This window comes from Oncorhynchus keta, chromosome 34, assembly GCF_023373465.1.
Source record: "Oncorhynchus keta strain PuntledgeMale-10-30-2019 chromosome 34, Oket_V2, whole genome shotgun sequence".
Classification (NCBI taxonomy): Eukaryota; Metazoa; Chordata; class Actinopteri; order Salmoniformes; family Salmonidae; genus Oncorhynchus; species Oncorhynchus keta.
The window spans coordinates 63,676,851-63,700,785 of NC_068454.1; the positions used below are offsets into that span (position 1 = coordinate 63,676,851).

Consider the following 23,935-nt stretch of genomic DNA (forward strand, 5'->3'; position numbering starts at 1 on the left):
ATGTTACACTCACCAACTGCTCAAATAGTATGCTACATGCACCTACTGCTCAAATAGTAAGCTACACGCACCTACTGCTGAAATAGTAAGCTACACGCACCTACTGCTCAAATAGTAAGCTACACTCACCTACTGCTCAAATAGTATGCTACACTCATCTACTGCACAAATAGTAGGCTACATGCACCTACTGCTTCAAATAGTATGCTACACTCCCCTACTGTTCAAATAGTATGCTACACCCACCTACTGCTTCAAATATTATGCTACACTCACCTACTGTTCAAATAGTATGCTTCACCCACCTACTGCTCAAATGGTATGCTACATCCACCTACTGCTCAAATAGTATGCTACAAGCACCTACTGCTCAAATAGTATGCTACAAGCACCTACTGCTCAAATAGTATGCTACATGCACCTACTGCTCAAATAGTATGCTACAATCACCTACTGCTCAAATAGTATGCTACATTCACCTACTGCTCAAATAGTATGCTACACTCACCTACTGCTCAAATAGTATGCTACACTCAAATAGTATGCTACACCCACCTACTGCTCAAATAGTATGCTACATTCACCTACTGCTCAAATAGTATGCTACACTCACCTACTGCTCAAATAGTATGCTACGCTCAAATAGTATGCTACACCCACCTACTGCTCAAATAGTATGCTACACCCACCTACTGCTCAAATAGTATGCTACACTCACCTACTGCTCAAAAAGTATGCTACACCCACCTACTGCTCAAATAGTATGCTACATGCACCTACTGCTCAAATAGTATGCTACACTCACCTACTGCTCAAATAGTATGCTACACGCACCTCCTGCCCGAGTGGTATGCGACACGCACCTCCTGCCCGAGTGGTATGCGACACGCACCTCCTGCCCGAGTGGTATGCGACACGCACCTCCTGCCCGAGTGGTATGCGACACGCACCTCCCGCCCGAGTGGTATGCGACACGCACCTCCTGCCCGAGTGGTATGCGACACGCACCTCCTGCCCGAGTGGTATGCGACACGCACCTCCCGCCCGAGTGGTATGCGACACGCACCTCCCGCCCGAGTGGTATGCGACACGCACCTCCCGCCCGAGTGGTATGCGACACGCACCTCCCGCCCGAGTGGTATGCGACACGCACCTCCTGCCCGAGTGGTATGCGACACGCACCTCCCGCCCGAGTGGTATGCGACACGCACCTCCCGCCCGAGTGGTATGCGACACGCACCTCCCGCCCGAGTGGTATGCGACACGCACCTCCCGCCCGAGTGGTATGCGACACGCACCTCCCGCCCGAGTGGTATGCGACACGCACCTCCCGCCCGAGTGGTATGCGACACGCACCTCCCGCCCGAGTGGTATGCGACACGCACCTCCCGCCCGAGTGGTATGCGACACGCACCTCCCGCCCGAGTGGTATGCGACACGCACCTCCCGCCCGAGTGGTATGCGACACGCACCTCCCGCCCGAGTGGTATGCGACACGCACCTCCCGCCCGAGTGGTATGCGACACGCACCTCCCGCCCGAGTGGTATGCGACACGCACCTCCCGCCCAAGTGGTATGCGACACGCACCTCCCGCCCAAGTGGTATGCGACACGCACCTCCCGCCCAAGTGGTATGCGACACGCACCTCCCGCCCAAGTGGTATGCGACACGCACCTCCTGCTCTGGAATGTATGCATATGATGCTATCACTGACTCTAAGCAATCCAGTTTGAATCAAAACTGGCCGTGATTGGGAGTCCCGTAGGACGGCACACAATTGGCCCAACGTCACCCGGGGTTTGGCCGGTCTAGGCCGTCATTGTAAATAAGAATTTGTTCTTAACCGACTTGCCTAGTTAAATAAAGGTCACTCAGTCATTGTATTAATAATTCATTTTGTCCTCCCCCTTCTCTGGTATTCTGGCACTCAAAAGTGTGGCCTGGAATTGCAATTATGGCATTAACTCAACATAGCTCTATTTACAATCTTAAAGTACCACCTCACGAATGGAATTCTCTACCCTCATTGTCCTACATCACTGCACCGAAGGACTACCCTCATTGTCCTACATCACTGCACCGAAGGACTAGAGTTTCACAGGAATGATGATGTCACGTGTTGGGAGACCATGGCTTTTCCTGTCGCTAACCACCCAGTCCTAAACACACACTAGCTTCATGTACATAATTCAGTCATAAGTAGGGCCAAGGGTTTTTCCTGATCACATCACCTTGCTGACCCTGTCGTGAACTCCTGACCATAGTCATACTTTCAGGCTGTGAAATACCCTGTACCACAAAGTCAAGAGGTAGTTGCTGTCAGGGCGTTTGGTTATCCACTGAGTAGACATCAATGGAGTTCATGAACCTATGGCATTGCCTTTAAATTTGTTCTTGTCCTACTTCCAGTAAATCCTGACCACCATGTCATGAGTTCGGCTCTCTCCATGTGATTTATCATACCATATCAACCACCTAGTCTCAAACTTGGCTGGTTCCACTACTTTAAGCTAACCACCAAGTTACCAGCACATAGCTGGAGACACCCCAGGGTCCCATTTAAAATGTTGTTAAAGGAAATTTGTTCTCAAGTACTTTAAATTGCTAAATACAGGTTGACTAAATGCTCAAATATGTTGAACAAAAAATGTCAACCGCTAGACTGAAACCGCCATTGCCCCCTCTGCTCTCCCCAAGGCCAAAAGTGTTCAAGTAAGAGGAGAAAGAGAGGGATAGGAGGAATAGAATGGTGAGGGAAGATGGGAATGTTGGGATATGTCATAAAGGTGGTCCATTCCTGGGTGCACAGGGACCTCCTGGAGAGACAGGCTTCCAGGAAAAGCCAGGCGTTTTTCCAAAAGTTTTCCCACAAAAGGGATGTATGAGTCAAAGGATTCTTTCATCTGTTTGTTTGCATTTTATGTTAGTGTATGTTTTGGGGAAGCTGGTTTCGGTTAGCATTTTTAATGACCATCGAGTGTTCCCCAAACAGAGAAACACATTGTAAATTTTGTCTCTAGAGCAGTGGGGCGGGAGATGGTGAAATGTTTTCTCATTGACAGTGGGCACTGTGGTTTTGAGTAAAGAAGAAATCACCTGGCTTCATTTTTAGTTGGTTTTCCTCCGTAAACATTACAGCAGGGTTGACGACAGACATGTTCCTCCGCAAAGCTGTAGAACACATGTTTAAACCATAGATTTACATCAAACAGATTTGTCACTTTTTCCTATGTATATTGTATTATACTTATCTGTTCACAACTTGTGCTTGAAGTAGCAGTTGCCCCCAGAATACACATTTAGGGCCAGAGTTGATTACCCCCAATCCTAACCTTTTCCATTAGGATATACAGTTGAAGTTGGAAGTTTACAGACACTTAGGTTGGAGTCATTGAAACTCGTTTTTCAAACGCTCCACAAATTTCTTGTTAACGAACTATAGTTTTGGCAAGTCTGTTAGGACATCTACTTTGTGCATGACACAAGTATTTTTTTCCAACAATTGTTTACAGACAGATTATTTCACTTATAATTCACGGTATCACAATTCCAGTGGGTCAGAGGTTTACATACACTAAGTTGACTGTGCCCTTAAACAGCTTGAAAATTCCAGAAAATAATGTCATGGCTTTAGAAGCTTCTGATAGGCTAATTGACATCATTTGAGTCAATTGGAGGTGTACCTGTGGATGTATTTCAAGGCCTACCTTCAAACTCAGTGCCTCTTTGCTTGACATCATGGGAAAATCAAAAGTAATCAGCCAATCACCCTTGGGAGCAATTTCCAAACGCCTGAAGGTACCACATTCATCTGTACAAACAATAGTACGCAGCTCAGGAAAGAGACGTGTTCTGTCTCCTAGAGATGAACGTACTTTGGTGCGAAAAGTGCACATGGGGGACAAAGATTGTACTTTTTGGAGAAATGTATGCACCAATTTGTAAGTCGCTCTGGATAAGAGCGTCTGCTAAATGACTTAAATGTAAATGTAAAATGTCCTCTGGTCTGATGAAACAAAAATAGAACCGTTTGGCCATAATGACCATGTTTATGTTTGGAGGAAAAAGGGTGAGGCTTGCAAGCCAAAAAACACCATCCCAAACTTGAAGCACTAGGATGGCAGCATCATGTTGTGGTGGGCTTTACTGCAGGAGGGGCTGGTGTACTTCACAATATAGATGGCATCATGAGGGAGGACAATTATGTGGATATATTAAAGCAACATCTCAAGACATCAGTCAAGAAGTTAAAGCTTGGTTCCAAATGGGTCTTCCAAATGGACAATGACCACAAGCATACTTCCAAAGTTGTGGCAAAATTGCTTAAGGACAACAAAGTCAAGGTATTGGAGTGGCCATCATAAAGCCCTAACCTCAATCCCATAGAAACTTGTAGGCAGAACTGAAAAGCGTGTGTGAGCAAGGAGGCCTAAAAACCTGACTCAGTTACACCAGCTCTGTCAGGAGGAATGGGCCAATTTCCCCAACTTATTGTGGGAAGCTTGTGGAAGGCTACCTGAAACGTTTGACCAAAGTTAAGCAATTTTAAAGGCAATGCTACCAAATACTTATTGAGTAAGCTTCTGATCAACTGGGAATGTGATGAAATAAATAAAATCTGAAATAAATCATTCTCTCTACTATTACTCAGACATTATTAAAATAAAGTGGTGATCCTAACTGACTTAAGATGGGGAATTTTAACTAGGATTAAATGTCAGGAATTGTGAAAAACTAAGTTTAAATGTATTTGGATAAGGTGTATGTAAACTTCTGACTTCAACTGTACTTAATTATATCTATACTGATCTGATCTAGTCCTTCTGTAGCTCAGTTGGTAGAGCATGGCGCTTGTAACGCCAGGGTAGTGGGTTCGATCCCCGGGACCACCCATACGTAGAATGTATGCACACATGACTGTAAGTCGCTTTGGATAAAAGCGTCTGCTAAATGGCATTTATTATTATTATTATTATTATTATATTATCTACTCTTATGTCAGTATTGTCCTTTATGTTTTCATTGGCAATTTTGGACGTCTGTTCTTCGCAGTGATTGATTGATGTTCTCTGCAGGTGTTCAGATCTGCTTCATCTGGCTGTGCTGCACCCCAGAAAACTGTCTGTGTACTCCATCTCAGGTAATACCACACTTCAACATTGGCTGTAATATGCATGCCACACCACATTGATTTAGTGGACTACTACAGACTAGAATATGTTCCCGTGATTCATCTGATAACATTAAGTAGTTTAGCCCATTTAGCACGTTGTCCCCACAGTGACTTTATGTACTGTACATATCCCAACCAAAAGTAATGGATTACAGGCAACATCCACACTGAGCTAAAGGCCAGGGCTGTCGCTTTCAAGGAGCGGGACACTAATCCGGACACAAAAAATCACGCTATGACCTCTGACGAGCCATCAAACAAGCAATGCGTCAATACAGGACTTAGATCGAATCCTACTATGACGGCTGTGACACTCATCGGATGTGGCAGGGCTTGCAAACTATCACGGATTACAAAGGGAAACCCAGCCACGAACTGCCCAGTGGCACGAGCCTACCAGACAAGCTAAATGCCTTCTATGCTCGCTTCCAGGCAAGCAACACTGAACCATGCATAAGATCAGCAGCAGTTCCGGACATCTGTGTAATCTGGCACTCCGTAGGTGATGTGAGTAGGACCGTTAAACATGTTACCATTCATCGGGCCGCGGGATGGGGGCGCTGTTGGAAGCCAAGAATGTAGAACGCGTTTCCCTATCGCTCCTGAGTTAGTGACCAAATGTATATATTTAACCTCGCAAAATTGTATATATTTCTGTTTGACCAGGCGTCTGAAGAGACCCATAAACAATTCAGATCAGGTTTGAGAAATGTAAGTTTGTAATGTCGTCTACCCGGCCAAAAAATGGAGTCTGCAAGAGCAGGCAGCAGCAAGCCCGCGCCCTCTCCTGATTCACCCCAGCCACCAGATGCTGCTAATGCCGGCCCCAGAGAAACACTGACTGTGGAGATGCTACAATCCCTGATAGGCAGCCTAAAAACCGATATTTTTGGCAAAATTGACTTTCTCTCTACCAATCTCAGGTCAGAGATATCAGTGGTCAAAGACAAGCTTAAAAAAATCTATCGAGAGTATACAGAATAAGCTCGAAGCACACGGAGTGGCCTTATCGGATTTGGAACGAGGTGCTACAAACCACAGCACTCGCATTAGCGAGCTAGAGGCTAATGTTGGCTCATTGATAGCTAAGGCATACCTTGACAATAGATGCGAAGATATGGAAAGTAGAATGTGGAGGAACAACATTCGTCTACTGGGAATACCGGAGGGAGTGGTTGGCCCAAGATCCACGGAGTTCATGGCCCAACTGCTTCAGGAGCTGCTCGGTCTGGAGGAGAAGCCACTGCGAGACCGGGCCCACTGTACTCTGTGTAGCCGACCCCGGGATGGAGAACCCCCGCGACCATTTGTCATCAAGGTGCATTTCTTTCACGTCCGCAATGACATACTGAGGAGATCGGGAGAAGCATCCCCTCTCCTCTATAAGGGTAAAAGAGTCTCGATATTTGCAGACTACACCACAACTGTGGCTAAGAAGCAGGCTAGCTTTGGAGCTGTGAAACGCCAGCTACGCACTTGCCCAGGCCTGAAGTTCAGCCTCATCTACTCTGCGGTTCTGAGACTGACTTTACCGGACACGCACAGTTTCGAGGACCCGGCTTTAGCGGCAGATTTCATCAACAAGAGTGTGAAAGCGGCTGTTGTACCGCATTGTGTGGAACAAATGGTTGGTTAACAGGCTAGTTAGCAGGCCGAATGGTTTGCTAGCAAAGCCAATTTTGCTGGGTTCATCGACATTTGAATGTCATTCTCTTTTTACATTTTTTTAAAATTTCCAACCCAGGTTGCTGCCTCTAATGCCAAAATCTGGCTGTTTTACTGTTAAACCTCTCTGAACCGAGGTTAGTTTTCCTCATACTCAGTTGGGGACCAATCTATGTATGTTTGTCTTACCAGTTAAATGGTCACAAATCTCAGGTAGCAGAGTAAGAGTTATCATGCTTTGCTCTAAACTTTTTGTATTTAGGGTTTTGCATGCATCTGAGTTGGGGTGATGCTTCGGCAAGGGAGGGTGTGAGGGAAGGGATTTTTACCTCTTTATTTGTATATAGTTTTTATATCTTTTGTGCCTCGTCGCTTGTCTTTGTTTTTTAAATTTGCGCTTTTAGGTTCAACTAAGATCTTCAGTTTACATTGTACCTTGTCCTTTACATGTCCTCTCTCTTACGACATGACTCAGCTTAGTGCAGCCCATCCTGCTGGAGGGAATGGCTTTAATTTTCTCACTTGGAACTGCAGGGGCATCAATAACCCAGTTAAACGTAGTAAGGTGCTACACCACCTTCATCAATTGAAAGCTCACATCATCTTTCTCCATCTTTCTCTTTGGCTCTGGTAGCCTCAAACCCAGTTTTTCCCCCATCTATGGTTGATGGTGTCGATGGTGTTGGGGCGGCAGCGTAGCCTAGTGGTTAGAGCGTTGGACTAGTAACCGGAAGGTTGCGAGTTCAAACCCCCGAGCTGACAAGGTACAAATCTGTCGTTCTGCCCCTGAACAGGCAGTTAACCCACTGTTCCCTGGCCGTCATTGAAAATAAGAATATGTTCTTAACTGACTTGCCTGGTTAAATAAAGGTAAAACCTTTTTAAAAAATGGTGCTTTCTCAACATGGTCTAGTCTCGGTATTAAAAGATTCAAAGTTCTGTATATTAACAATACATTTAGTACCTTTGAACAATTTATCAGCTAAATTTGGTCTCCCCCTTTTTTAGGTTCTTACAAGTCAGGAGTTACAGCCGCAGCATAGATCCAGGATTTCCCACCCTTCCTGGTGAAACCCAGTTCGACACATTTCTTGTCCCACTTCCTACTCTAAAAGGCACCGTGTCAATAATCTGTAGTCAAATTTGCTCACTACAAGTCATCTCATTAAACAATATTAAATCCTCATGGGAGGAGGAACTGGGTGAGGAAATATCTGATGAACTATGCGAAGGTGCACTCAAAAGGGTACATAGCTCTTCTATTTCCGCTCGACACGGCCTCATTCAATGCAAACTCATTCATAGGGCCCACTGGACCAAAGCAAGATTATCCAAAATTTACAAGGGTGTGAAACATTGTGTACGATGTAATCGGTCTCCTGCTAATCATGTACACATGTTTTGGTGTTGCACATCTCTTGTTGGTTTCTGGAAAGACATCTTTAACACTCTCTCAGAATTAAGCTGCACACAGATCGAGCCAGACCCTTTTATTGCACTATTTGGGGTTTCCATTCCCACAATACAATTGACCAAAATGAATAAGGATGTAATTGCCTTTGTCACTTTGTTAGCGAGACAATTAATTTTACTTCGATGGAAATCCTCTGCAGCCCATTCTCAAAACATCTGTTTTGAATTGCATAAAGTTGGAAAAAATTAAACACACACTCAATGGGTCTGTAGACAAATTCTATGCAATGTGGGCTCCCTTCTTTTCTTATTAATACATTTCCCTGCAGTTCGAGTGATGTATATTTATATATTGTTGACGTAAGAGGCCAGGTATGTGTATACACGACATCTCGGATGTTAAGGACGGTATTATCTGTACTAGTTGACCCATAACAACTGTATCAAAAAAAAATACATGTTTCCTTATGTTTTTGTTGTATATTTTATGTATATCTCTCTGTTTTGCTGTATTGTTGTCTTTGATGTGTTGTTTTATACTACTACCAAATAACTTACAAGTGCAATTATTTTCTAAATGCTGGTATTGAAAATTCAATAAACAAAGTATAAAAAAATACAAATAAGGCTGCGGGATCAGACGGATTACCAGGACGCTTACTCAGAACATGGCAGGTGTCTTTCACTGTCATTTTCAACCTTTCCCCGACCCAGTGTGTAATACCTATGTTTCAAGCAGACCACCATAGTCCCTGTGCCCAAGAATGCCAAGGTATTCTGTCTAAATGACTATGACCCTGTAGCAATCACAACTGTAACCATGATACGCTTGGAAAGGTCATGGCTCACGTTAACACCATCCTCCCAGACACCGTGGACCCACTCCAATTCGCATACTGCCCCAACAGATGACGCAATCTCTACTGCACTCCACACTGCCCTCTCCCACCTGGACAACAGGAACACCAATGTGAGAATTCTGTTCATTGACTACAGCTCAGTGTTTAACACCATAGTTCCCCCCAAGCTCATCACTAAGCTCAGGACCCTGGGACTGAACACCTCCCTCTGCAACTGGATCCTGGACTTCCTGATTTGCCCCCCCGAGGTGGTGAGGGTAGGCAACAACACATCTGCCACGCTTACCCTTAACATAGGGCCCTTCACGGGTGCGTGCTTAGTCCCCTCCTGTACTTCCATTCACCCACAACTGCATGGCCACACACAACTCCAACCCCACCGACACGATGGTGGTAGGCCTGATCACCGATGGAGATGAGACCACCTATAGAGAGGTCAGTGACCTGCCAGGACAACAACCTCTCCCTCAACGTCAGCAAGACAAAGGAGCTAATCATGGACTACCGGACACAGAAGGCTGAGCACGCCCGTTTCCACATTGATGGGACTGTAGTGGAGCGTGTCGAGAGCATTCATTTCCTCGGTGTCCACGGGAATTAACATGGTCCAGACACACCAACATAGTCGTGAAGAAGGCATGACAACGCCTCTTCCCATCAGGAGGCTGAAAAGATTTTGCACGGGCCCTCAGATCCTCTTAAGTTCTAGGCTACCCGACACGTTTGACCCAACTTAAACAATTTTAAAGGCAGCGATACCAAATACTAATTGAGTGTATGTAAACTTCTGACCAACTGGGAATGTGATGAAAAATCATCCTCAAAAAGTTCTATAGCTACACCAGTGAGAGCATCTTGACCGGCTGCATCACCGCTTGGTATGGCAACTGCTTGGCAGCCGACCGTAAGGGTAGTTGGTGTGTACGGCACCGTACATCACTGGGGCCAAGCTCCTTGACATCCAAGACCTCAAGCCACCGAAGTCAGACTTTTTGTTTTCTCTGCTACCTACCGCACTGTAAACGGTATCGATGCAAGTCTGGAACCAACAGGACCCTGAACAGCTTCTAACCCCCCAAGCCATAACACTACTAAATAGTTAAACAAATAGCTACACGGACGATCTGCATGACCCTCTTTGACCTAACTATTTTGACTCATCACATATGCTGCTGCTACTGTTTATTATTTATTGTGTTGCCTGCCCTGACCTATATGTACATATCTACCTCAAATAACTCGTACCTCTGCACATCGTCTCGGTACTGGTATTCTGTCTACTGTATATAGCCAAATTATCTTTACTCATTGTGGGGTTTTTTTTCTATATTTTCCTCTGCTTTGTTGGGAAGGGCCCATGAGTAACATTTCAATGTTAGTCTACACCTGTTGTTTATGAAGCGTGTGACAAATGAGATTTGATTGGATTTTGATCCTATGTCAGTTTGCTCCCGTTCTTCTATTTCTCTCTCTGCAGATTTAACCATAGGACATAGTAATGATATGTGACAATAAATATTAATATGGAGGGTCTGTCTCTCTCCCTCTACTGTCTGTCTCTCTCCCTCTACTATCTGTCTCTCTCCCTCTACTGTCTGTCTCTCTCCCTCTACTATCTGTCTCTCTGTCTCTACTGTAGGTACTGCTGGTAATGTGGAGCATGGGGTTCAGTACCAGCTCAAGCGGGTCTATGAGCACAACCTCCAGAGGACCGCCTGCAACATGACCTATGGAACCTTCGGAGGGGTCACAGGTAACACATCACAGCACCCCCATGAGCAGCTCAAACACTTCACATGTAACAGATTGAGTCGAGTCACTAACCACACGCACACGTTTTCCATTTTTTGGGGAGTTAATTCACTGTCCATTTCTAATGACCACAGAGCTATGAGTGTAGACTATTATTCATTCTGTGTGGAGGGGAACCCTTGGCGTTCTGGTGCAGCTTTATTTGGATGGTAGTGACTGGATCAGTGTGTGCATGGGTGTGTGCATGCATGTGCACGCACACGTGTGGGTGTATTTGTATGTGCAGTAAGTTAAGTTGTGTGTGTGTTCTTTTTCTTAATGGTTGTGTCAGGTGAACCACAGAAGCTCTCTTTTAGCCTGCCATGAACACACTGTTGAAATCTGGACCAAGCTCCAGACGAGACAACAGGCAATTCATTAATGGGAGAGCACACTTATTCAAACACGTGCTCGCGCTCTCTCTCTCACATCCTTTCTCTATTAGATCAAATCAATGCAGTTGCCATACCAGGCAGTGATGCAAACAGTCAGGATGCTCTCGATGGTGCAGCTGTAAAACCTTTTGAGAATCTGAGGACCCATGCCAAATCTTTTTGGTCTCCTGAGGGGGAATAGGTTTTGTCGTGCCCTCTTCCCGACTGTCTTGGTATGCTTGGACCATGTTAGTTTATTGGTGAGGTGGACACCTAGGAACTTGAAACTCTCAACCTGCTCCACTATAGCCCTGTCGATGAGAATGGAGGCGTGCTCGGTCCTCTTTTTCCTGTAGTCCACAATCATCTCCTTTGTCTTGATCACGTTGATAGAGAGGTTGTTGTCCTGGCACCACACAGCCAGGTTTCTGACCTCCTCCCAAGAGGCTGTCTTGTCGTTGTCGGCGATCAGGCCTTCCACTGTTGTCATCAGCAAACTTTATGATGGTGTTGAGGTCGTGCTTGGCTGCACAGTCATGAGTGAACAGGGAGTACAGGAGGGGACTGAGCACGCACCCCTGAGGGGCGTGGCGGATGTGTTGTTACCTACACTTACCACCTGTGGGCAGCCCGTCAGGAAGTGCAACTGAATCCTGGAGAGGGTGTTTAGTCCCAAGGTCCTTAGCTTAGTGATGAGCTTTGAGGGCACTATAGTTTTGAATGCTGAGCTGTTGTCAATGAATAGCATTCTCACGTACAGTTGAAGTCGGAAGGTTATATACACTTAGGTTGGAGTCATTAAAACTAGTTTTTAAACCACTACACAAGTTTCTTGTTAACAAACTATAGTTTTGGAAGTCTGTTAGGACATCTACTTTGTGCATGACACAATTAATTTTTCCAACAATCGTTTACAGACAGATAATTTCACTTATAATTCACTGTATCACAATTCTAGTGGGTCAGAAGTTTACATACACTAAGTTGATTGTGCCTTCAAACAGCATGGAAAATTCCAGAAAATTATGTCATGGCTTTAGAAGATTCTGATAGGCTAATTGACATAATTTGAGTCAATTGGAGGTGGATGTATTTCAAGGCCTACCTTCAAACTCAGTGCCTCTTTGCTTGACATCATGGGAAAATCAAAGTAATCAGCCAAGACTTCAGAAAATAAATTGTAGACCTCCGCAAGTCTGGTTCATTCTTGGGAGCAATTTCCAAACGCCTGAAGGTACCACATTCATCTGTACAAACAGTACGCAAGTGTAAACACCATGAGACCACACAGCCGTCATACCGCTCAGGAAGGAGATGCGTTCTGTCTCCTAGAGATGAACGTACTTTGGTGTGAAAAGTGCAAATCAATCTCAGAAAAACAGCAAAGGACCTTGTGAAGATGCTGGAGGAAACGGGTACAAAAGTATCTATATCTACAGTAAAACAAGTCCTATATCGACACAACCTGAAAGGCCGCTCAGCAAAGAAGAAGCCACTGCTTCAAAACCGCCATAAAAAAAGCCAGACTACGGTGTGCAACTGCACATGGGGACAAAGAATACTTTTTGGAGAAATGTCCTCTGGTCTGATGAAACAAAAATAGAACTGTTTGACCATCATGGCCATAATTATGTTTGGAGGAAAAAGGGGGAGGCTTGCAAGCCGAAGAACACCATCCCAACCGTGAAGCACGGGGGTGGCAGCATCATGTTGTGGGGGTGCTTTGCTGCAGGAGGGGCTGGTGTACTTCACAATATAGATGGCATCATGAGGGAGGACAATTATGTGGATATATTAAAGCAACATCTCAAGACATCAGTCAAGAAGTTAAAGCTTGGTTCCAAATGGGTCTTCCAAATGAACAATGACACCAAGCATACTTCCAAAGATATGGCTTAAGGACAACAAAGTCAAGGTATTGGAGTGGCCATCACAAAGCCCTGACCTCAATCCCATAGAAAATCTGTGGGCAGAACTCAAAAGCATGTTCGAGCAAGGAGGCCCACAAAACTGACTCGGTTACACCAGCTCTGTCAGTAGGAATGTGCCAGAATTCACCCAACTTATTGTGGGAAGCTTGTGGAAGGCTACCTGAAACATTTGACCCAAGTTAAACAATTTAAAGGCAATGCTACCAAATACTAATTGAGTATATGTGAACTTCTGACCCACTGGGAATGTGATCTGGAATAAAATCTGAAATAAATAATTCTCTCTACTATTATTCTGACATTTTTCATTCTTAAAATAAAGTGGTGATCCTAACTGACCTAAGACAGGGACTTTTTACTAGGATTAAATGTAAGGAATTGTGAAAAACTGAGTTTGAATATATTTGGCTAAGGTGTATGTAAACTTCTGACTTCAACTGTAGGTGTTCCTTTTGTCCAGGTAGGAAAGGACAGTTTGGAGTGCGGTAGAGATTGCATCATCTGTGGATCTGTTGGTGCGATATGCAAATTGGAGAGGGTCTAGGGTTTCTGGGATAATAGTGTTGATGTGAGCCATGACAATCCTTTCAAAGCATTTCATGGCTACTGACATGAGTGCTACGGGTCAGTAGTCATTTAGGCAGGTTACCTTAGTGTTCTTGGGTACAGGGACTATGGTGGTCTGCTTAAAACATGACGGTATTACAGACTTAGACAGGGAGTGGTTGAAAATGTCAGTGAAGACACTTGCCAGTTGGTCAGTGCATGCTCGGAGTACCCCGTCCTGGTAATCTGTCTGGCCCAGCGGCCTTGTGAATGTTGACATGTTTAAAGGTCTCATTCACATCTGCTGCGGAGAGCGTGATCACACAGTCGTCCGGAACAGCTGATGCTCTCATGCATGCTTCAGTGTTACTTGCCTCGACACGAGCATAGAAGTTATTTAGCTCATTTGGTAGGCTAGTGTCACTGGGCAGCTCTCAGCTGTGCTTACCCTTTGTAGTCTGTAATAGTTTGCAAGCCCTGCCACATCTGATGAGCGATCTTAGTCCTGTATTGATGCTTTGCCTGTTTGATGGTTCGTCGGAGGGCATAGAGGGATTTCTTATAAGCATCCGGGTAAGAGTTGTGCTCCTTGAAAGCGGCAGCTCTACCCTTTAGCTCAGTGTGAATGTTGCCTGTAATCCATGGCTTCTGGTTGGGGTATGTCGTCCCCACAGTGACCGTATGCACGTCTTCAATGCACTTATTGATTAAGCCGGTGACTGATGTGGTGTACTTCTCAATGCCATCGGAAGAATCACAGAATATATTCCAGTCTGCTAGCAAAACAGTCCTGTAATTTAGCATCTACTTCATCTGACCACTTTTTTTATAGACCAAGTCACTGGTGCTTCCTGCTTTCGTTTTTGCTTGTAAGCAGGATTCAGGAGGATAGAATTATGGTCAGATTTGCCAAATGGAGGGCGAGGGAGAGCTTTGTATGCATCTCCGTGTGTGGTGTAAAGGTTGTCTAGATTTTCTTTCCCCTCTGGTTGCACGTTTAACATGCTGATAGAAATGAGGTAAAACTGATTTTAGGTTTCCCTGCATTGAAGTCTCCATCCACTAAGAGCGCCGCCTCTGGATGAGCATTTTCCTGTTTGCTTATGGCGGAATACAGCTCAGTGAGTGCGGTTTTAGTGCCAGCCTCAGTCTGTGGTGGTATGCAGACCACTACAAAAAATACAGATAGTCTGGTCTACAGCTTATCATGAGATACTCTACCTCAGGCGAGCAAAACCCTGAGACTTCCTTAGGTGTCGTGCACCAGCTGTTGTTTACATATATGCAGTTGCCCCCTTCCCGTGTCTTACTAGAGGCTGTTGTTCTGTCTTGCCGATAGTGTATAACCCGCCATCTGTATGTTTTTAATGTCGTCTTTCAGCCACAACTCTGAAACATAAGATATTACAGTTTTTCATGTCTCGTTGGTAGGATATACGTGCTTTCAGTTCGTCCCATTTATTTTCCAGTGATAGAAGCTAACGTTAGGTAGCAGAACGGAAGGCATGGGCAGATTAGCCACTCTTCGCCTGATCCTCATAAGGCATCCTGATCTCTTTCCACGAAACCTACGTTCCCCTTTCCAGCGAATCACAGGGATCTGGGCCTGGTCTGCTGTCCGTAGTATTTCCCTCACTTCCTAATCATTGAAGATTAACTCTTTGTCCAATTTGAGGTGTGTAATCCCAGTTCTGATGTCTCTCTCTCTCCCACTCTCTCTCTCTTTCTCACTCACACTCTTAGAATAGTCGTGTCCCTCTCCTGTCAGTGAAGAGAGAGAGTGGATTACAATGATGTTCCTATAAATAAGAGGACAAGAGGATCCTGCTCCAGGGTTACACTACCACACACCACCACCAGGGAGCAGCACAGCCTGTGGAATCAGCTCCTACACACCACCATACACACTTGTCTTCTGAGTATATTCATATGAAATGTGTGTATAGGAGCTTGCTCTAAATGTGAGCACCCAATAGTTCCTGACCATGACTGTAGGTGCTGTAAAAGCAGTGTTGTACTAATACAGCCCTAATGGCTGGGCTGGGTTTGGGTCAGAATCGGACCACACACTCACACACACAAACAGCGTAGGCCATTCTAAGCAGCACCTGGCCCACACTCCAGCCCAACTCCACCCAGAACCCAGGCCCAAAGACACTGCACTGTTCTGCTCTGTCCTGCCAGTCACTGTGCTTTGTCCTTGGGCTCAACCTGTGTAACATGCATGTTCTATTAATGCTATTAGTAGGGCTGGTTTCCTCTGTATGTTTCTGCTAAGGTTAGAAGTACTGGACTAATATTTTATAGCTCTAGAAGAGCAGTTTTTGATATCTTTAGTATGGGCGTAGACCCACACACAGCGTGAGAAGACACACATACATGCACACACACCATACCTGAACGTGTGCCTACACTGACACACACACACACACAGGGCGGTGTAATTGCGTGAGTGGCCTTGTTCTTCAGTGTTTTACTGACCTCCCACCCTGAGCCCAGTTCACCAAAGGGGATGACCAGAATAGCTGGTGAAGCACACACACACAATAATAAACACGTGTGGATCTGCTCTGTAGGTGGTACTCCCTGACCCCTCGTTGATGCGAGTGTGATTAAAAAAAATAATTTAAAAAAATTAATAGCGCGTAGAGGCCTAATTATAGTTCTCTGCTCCCACAGCCGTTCTGTGTTATTGTGTGTGTGTGTGTGTGTGTGTGTGTGTGTGTGTGTGTGTGTGTGTGTGTGTGTGTGTATACTCAGCCATCTCAGATTTTCTCTGCCATAAAACTCAGTGGACCATTCCAAGCACTCCACACACGCACTCGGAGAACGTAGACCATAAGCTGTGTAAGGCTGCTGTGAACAAGCCTGCTCAGTCCGAGAGGTGTTAATGGACATATCAGATTCAGCAGGAGACAAATGAGCAGAGCAGCTAACCCACCACAACATAGCAGAGCAGCTAACCCACCACAACATAGCAGAGCAGCTAACCCACCACCACAACATAGCAGAGCAGCTAACCCACCACCACAGCAAAGCAGAGCAGCTAACCCACCACCACAGCAAAGCAGAGCAGCTAACCCACCACCACAACATAGCAGAGCAGCTAAAGCCCACCACCACAACATAGCAGAGCAGCTAGCCCACCACCACAACATAGCAGAGCAGCTAGCCCACCACCACAACATAGCAGAGCAGCTAGCCCACCACCACAACAAAGCAGAGCAGCTAACCCACCACCACAACAAAGCAGAGCAGCTAACCCACCACCGCAACATAGCAGAGCAGCTAACCCACCACCACAACAAAGCAGAGCAGCTAGCCCACCACCACAACAAAGCAGAGCAGCTAACCCACCACCACAACATAGCAGAGCAGCTAGCCCACCACCACATAGCAGAGCAGCTAACCCACCACCACAACATAGCAGAGCAGCTAACCCACCACCACAACAAAGCAGAGCAGCTAACCCACCACCACAACATAGCAGAGCAGCTAACCCACCACCACAACATAGCAGAGCAGCTAACCCACCACCACAACATAGCAGAGCAGCTAACCCACCACCACAACACAACATAGCAGAGCAGCTAACCCACCACCACAACACACATAGCAGAGCAGCTAACCCACCACCACAACACAACATAGCAGAGCAGCTAACCCACCACCACAACACAACATAGCAGAGCAGCTAACCCACCACCACAACACAACATAGCAGAGCAGCTAACCCACCACCACAACACAACATAGCAGAGCAGCTAACCCACCACCACAACACAACATAGCAGAGCAGCTAACCCACCAACACAACATAGCAGAGCAGCTAACCCCCACCACCACAACACAACATAGCAGAGCAGCTAACCCACCACCACAACACAGCATGGCAGAGCAGCTAACCCACCACCACAACACAGCATAGCAGAGCAGCTAACCCACCACCACAACACAACATAGCAGAGCATGCCCACCACCACAACAAAGCAGAGCAGCTAACCCACCACCACAACATAGCAGAGCAACACAACATAGCAGAGCAGCTAACCCACCACCGCAACATAGCAGAGCAGCTAGCCCACCACCACAACAAAGCAGAGCAGCTAACCCACCACCACAACATAGCAGAGCAGCTAGCCCACCACCACAACATAGCAGAGCAGCTAGCCCACCACCACAACAAAGCAGAGCAGCTAACCCACCACCACAACATAGCAGAGCAGCTAACCCACCACCACAACACAGAGCAGCTAACCCACCACCACAACATAGCAGAGCAGCTAACCCACCACCACAACACAACATAGCAGAGCAGCTAACCCACCACCACAACATAGCAGAGCAGCTAACCCACCACCACAACACAACATGGCAGAGCAGCTAACCCACCACCACCACAACACAACATGGCAGAGCAGCTAACCCACCACCACAACATAGCAGAGCAGCTAACCCACCACCACAACACAACATAGCAGAGCAGCTAACCCACCACCACAACACAACATAGCAGAGCAGCTAACCCACCACCACAACACAACATAGCAGAGCAGCTAACCCACCACCACAACACACATAGCAGAGCAGCTAACCCACCACCACCACAACACAGCATAGCAGAGCAGCTAACCCACCACCACCACAACACAGCATAGCAGAGCAGCTAACCCACCACCACAACACAACATGGCAGAGCAGCTAACCCACCACCACAACACAACATAGCAGAGCAGCTAACCCACCACCACAACACAACATGGCAGAGCAGCTAACCCACCACCACCACAACACAACATGGCAGAGCAGCTAACCCACCACCACAACACAACATAGCAGAGCAGCTAACCCACCACCACAACACAACATGGCAGAGCAGCTAACCCACCACCACAACACAACATGGCAGAGCAGCTAACCCACCACCACACCACAACACAACATGGCAGAGCAGCTAACCCACCACCACAACACAGCATAGCAGAGCAGCTAACCCACCACCACCACAACACAACATAGCAGAGCAGCTAACCCACCACCACAACACAGCATAGCAGAGCAGCTAACCCACCACCACAACACAGCATAGCAGAGCAGCTAACCCACCACCACAACACAACATGGCAGAGCAGCTAACCCACCACCACACCACAACACAACATGGCAGAGCAGCTAACCCACCACCACAACACAGCATAGCAGAGCCTAACCCACCACCACAACACAACATGGCAGAGCAGCTAACCCACCACCACAACACAACATGGCAGAGCAGCTAACCCACCACCACAACACAACATGGCAGAGCAGCTAACCCACCACCACACCACAACACAACATGGCAGAGCAGCTAACCCACCACCACAACACAGCATAGCAGAGCAGCTAACCCACCACCACAACACAACATGGCAGAGCAGCTAACCCACCACCACCACAACACAGCATAGCAGAGCAGCTAACCCACCACCACCACAACACAGCATAGCAGAGCAGCTAACCCACCACCACAACACAACATAGCAGAGCAGCTAACCCACCACCACAACACAACATAGCAGAGCAGCTAACCCACCACCACAACACAACATGGCAGAGCAGCTAACCCACCACCACAACACAGCATAGCAGAGCAGCTAACCCACCACAACAATAAAGCAGAGCCGCCCTAACAAGTCAAGCAGAACTGTATGATGCATACATTTTATGATGCATACATACATACGTATACAATTCTGCAAGTCATTTAGTCAGGCAGCATTCAGGTCTGTGTTCTGTCATTGTGTGTACCAGTATGATGATGCCAGTATGATTCCACCAGGTTTTCATTTGTTATTGTCCTAACCCTGTGTTTTGAATTAACGTTTATTCAACGCTAATGTAACATTTTGTCTTTTATTCCCTCCCCTCAGACCACCACTCTATGTGTGTCCAGTCCATGGACGGCATGCTGATGTTCTTTGAGCAGGAGAGTTACTCATTTGGCCGTTTCCTCCCTGGCTTCCTCCTGCCTGGTCCTCTGTGTTACTGCTCCCGCACTGACACCTTCCTCACTGTGTCCTCAGCGCGACAGGTGGAGAGCTACAGGTACACACTCACACACTGCAAAACACACACATATGCTGCAAAACACATGCTGCAAAACACACACATACGCTGCAAATCACGCACACACGTACACACACACACACCCTCCTCACAGGTAAGTAAGTAAGTAAATGAAAAAGTGAGTGTGAGAGGGAGTGAAGAAGTGTACTCGTCGCGTCTGAAGGCCGTCTGCCTGCCTGCTACTCTGCTCTAGATCTTTAAATACATCTGTGGTGCAGCAGACGGGAGGCCATTTTCTAGTCCTAACGCCACAAACCACTGCACCATCTTTAAATAATAGGGGAGAGTGTTCTGTGTGTGTGTGTGTGCCTCCATCTTTGTGTCCGTGTGTGTAAATAGTGTATAGGGGATACTGCAGATGGCAGATTGGGTGTATTGGGCCCTATTGCCACAGCTGAGTCTGGTTATCTCCGGTGCTAAGTTAACATTTTCACATCCTAATGAAATTTCCACTCATTGATCGCCACAGCTCCCCATGTAAGCCCTGTCTTTATTTTCCTCTGCTTTGGCCACTCATCGCCCCTCCACAGTAATCACAGTTACCTTCCTCTACAAACACACACCGGGATTTCCCCTTTTCACGCTCCTGCTAAAACCGGATGGGAATTGGGGAAAGGCCGACGTGTGTGTGTGTGTTTCGGTGTGTGAAACCCGGCCTTCCAGCTGTTTGTTATCCCATATTTCTCCGATATCAAGAGCTTCCCCAGACGAGATATCCCTGCTGAAACGCTGACCCCCCTGTTCCCTCCTCCCACTCTTCAATTCTCAGACTGTATATATGAATTCTAAGAAAAATAATTCTGCCCAGGATGAAGCGCTCTGTCCCCAGTTAACACTTGGCTGTGTCTAGACTTGGTCTCTGTGGCTAGAATCCCACTTTCTGATCATATCTAGAATCAAAAGTCATAAACTGTAGATACGAAGAGCGCTACATTTGGTAATGAGAATCCTGCATGTAAGTTAGAAACAGCCTTGCTCTGAGTGTCATGTGCTGCATAATATCAGTCAGCTAGGGAACTGTTCCGCTCCCTCGGTTTGTTTAGCCAGTAATGTTGACTTTCTCTCCGCTTGAGCATTGGTGAATGTGATTTTGTGTTTGTGTATCAGGGAAGTATTGGGGACATATCCTCTTTCATATAAATTACTTCACACACTCGCTCAGTGTCGTCTGAGACACGGAGAGACTATCCAACCTGGGGAGGTTGACTTGGTTTGTGTGGGTTGCGCCTCGTGAGGTGTGTGTTGGTAGTATGTTCATGTGCACACAGGATCATACATTTCATACACACAACCGTGCATGCATAATATGCACATATTTATACTCCTGTAAACACACCCTCACTGCTCCGCTGGTCTGAGCTGTGGAACTCTGAATGTGTGTGTTCACCGTTTACAACTAGTGTGCATGCTGGTGAGTCAGTTCTTCAAGGTTTGGACTCGACACACACACACACACACACACACACACACACACACACTCTTTGTGATTCTAAGTGTTAGGTCTCTTTCACGCTAGCTCATTCACCAACAGACCTGGCCATAGTACTCTGCCATTAAAAGGCCGTGGCTAGGTTGTGCCAACCTTTCCCATCCATTTAGGATTGAGGCCTTCAGGTTTCTTATAGCAGATCAAAAGTAATTGTATGAATGCAAACCGAAGTGCACTTATTCGATGTGCATTTGTCAGGAGTGTACTCTAAATCAAATCAAATCAAATTTACTCTATTGTTACCCCTCTGCAACGGCAAAATATAGTCCTCCACCTTCCCATTGGCACTGCTTGCTGTTGTCTTTGGGCATGTTCATCCCTCCATTCCTTTCTCAGAGAGAGGGCGAGAAAGAGACTTTCTCCCTGACAGAGCAAATAGTCTCCTGTCGTTTCCAGCTTCATAAACATCAGGGCTTAGCAGGTTCTGATTCCCCTTCACATAATTATCTGATTCTTAGCAGCTTTTCCTTCTCCCTCCCGAGGGGCCAGGTGACTGAGCGTGTGTGTGTGTGTGAGATGTCTGTTGCTACTATAGCCAGTTCCAGCTTTTTACTGGAAATCAGATTGTATTAATGCCATACTGCGAGACTACTGTAGACTGACTCCAGATCAGTGTCATGATACTGCTATTGATAAGGCCATTGTTTGAGAACGTAAAAGCATGATGCTTGCTAACTAGCGTACCTGAATGTTTTGTGGCATAAAATGTAGTTGTGATAACACCGATGGATGTCATTTATTATAAGAGTGGGGCTTCTGACAGAAGGTCCAGCTGAAGTGTTTCTGAAGTGTTACCACTGAGTACAGTGTGTCTAAACTGAGTGTTCCTAACCCAGGTATGAGACGCTAGCGGTGGCCACGGATGCAGAGACCAGACAGGATGCTGAGCATGGCAAAACTGCAGGGAAGAGACTGACGGTGAGAGGAGAACTGTGTGTGTGTGTGCGTGTTTGTGTGTGTGTTTAACCCTGTGTGTGTTTCCCCCTCAGGCTGACTGGACCCTGGTCCTGGGGGAGCAGGCCTTGGACCTCAGTGTCCCCTCCTTCTCTCCGTCCTCATCCTCCATCTTTGTTTGCGGCGAAAGGAACCTGTACTGCCTCAAAGACAACGGACATATCCGCTTCATGAAGAAACTGGAGTACAACCCCAGCTGCTTCCTCCCCTACTCCTCAGGTAATGGTAGAGCCCTACTGCTTCCTCCCCTACTCCTCAGATAATGGTAGAGCCCTACTGCTTCCTCCCCTACTCCTCAGGCAATGGTGCAACCCTAGTGCTTCCTCCCCTACTCCTCAGGTAACGGTAGAGCCCTACTGCTTCCTCCCCTACTCCTCAGGTAATGGTAGAGCCCTACTGCTTCCTCCCCTACCCCTCAGGTAATGGTAGAGCCCTACTGCTTCCTCCCCTACCCCTCAGGTAATGGTAGAGCCCTACTGCTTCCTCCCCTACCCCTCAGGTAATGGTAGAGCCCTACTGCTTCCTCCCCTACACCTCAGGTAATGGTAGAGCCCTACTGCTTCCTCCCCTACCCCTCAGGTAATGGTAGAGCCCTACTGCTTCCTCCCCTACCCCTCAGGTAATGGTAGAGCCCTACTGCTTCCTCCCCTACCCCTCAGGTAATGGTAGAGCCCTACTGCTTCCTCCCCTACCCCTCAGGTAATGGTAGAGCCCTACTGCTTCCTCCCCTACCCCTCAGGTAATGGTAGAGCCCTACTGCTTCCTCCCCTACCCCTCAGGTAATGGTAGAGCCCTACTGCTTCCTCCCCTACCCATCAGGTAATGGTAGAGCCCTACTGCTTCCTCCCCTACCCCTCAGGTAATGGTAGAGCCCTACTGCTTCCTCCCCTACCCATCAGGTAATGGTAGAGCCCTACTGCTTCCTCCCCTACCCATCAGGTAATGGTAGAGCCCTACTGCTTCCTCCCCTACTCCTCAGGTAATGGTAGAGCCCTACTGCTTCCTCCCCTACTCCTCAGGTAATGGTAGAGCCCTACTGCTTCCTCCCCTACCCCTCAGGTAATGGTAGAGCCCTACTGCTTCCTCCCCTACCCCTCAGGTAATGGTAGAGCCCTACTGCTTCCTCCCTTACCCCTCAGGTAATGGTAGAGCCCTACTGCTTCCTCCCCACCCCTCAGGTAATGGTAGAGCCCTACTGCTTCCTCCCCTACTCCTCAGGCAATGGTGCAACCCTAGTGCTTCCTCCCCTACTCCTCAGGCAATGGTGCAACCCTACTGCTTCCTCCCCACCCCTCAGGTAATGGTAGAGCCCTACTGCTTCCTCCCCTACTCCTCAGGCAATGGTGCAACCCTAGTGCTTCCTCCCCTACTCCTCAGGCAATGGTGCAACGCTACTGCTTCCTCCCCTACTTCTCAGGTAATGGTACAACCCTAGCTGCTTCCTCAAATAAGACTGCTTTACTGCTTGATATCATTAGCATGTTTACTGCTTGATATCAGACACACTATTTGTAGGACATATTTATTGTAGGACATAGCAGATATCCATCCTCCCATATTATTGATGAATATTATTGCCGATTCTTCTATCCAGTCTTTGTTTTAGGACTGCTATGTAGATACTGGTCTA

The 23,935-nt window shown here is 46.9% G+C and overlaps 1 protein-coding gene across 1 annotated transcript in view; it reads left to right on the plus strand.

The window, feature by feature from the left end:
- Positions 1-23,935, plus strand: part of LOC118367607 (protein PTHB1-like) — a 211,946-nt gene that overhangs the window by 2,946 nt on the left and 185,065 nt on the right. The window contains exons 4-8 of the mRNA XM_052494402.1: positions 5,077-5,141; positions 10,752-10,865; positions 19,667-19,841; positions 22,188-22,269; positions 22,341-22,524. Of these exons, the coding sequence (XP_052350362.1) occupies positions 5,077-5,141; positions 10,752-10,865; positions 19,667-19,841; positions 22,188-22,269; positions 22,341-22,524 (620 nt within the window). The remainder of the gene's footprint in view (positions 1-5,076; positions 5,142-10,751; positions 10,866-19,666; positions 19,842-22,187; positions 22,270-22,340; positions 22,525-23,935) is intronic.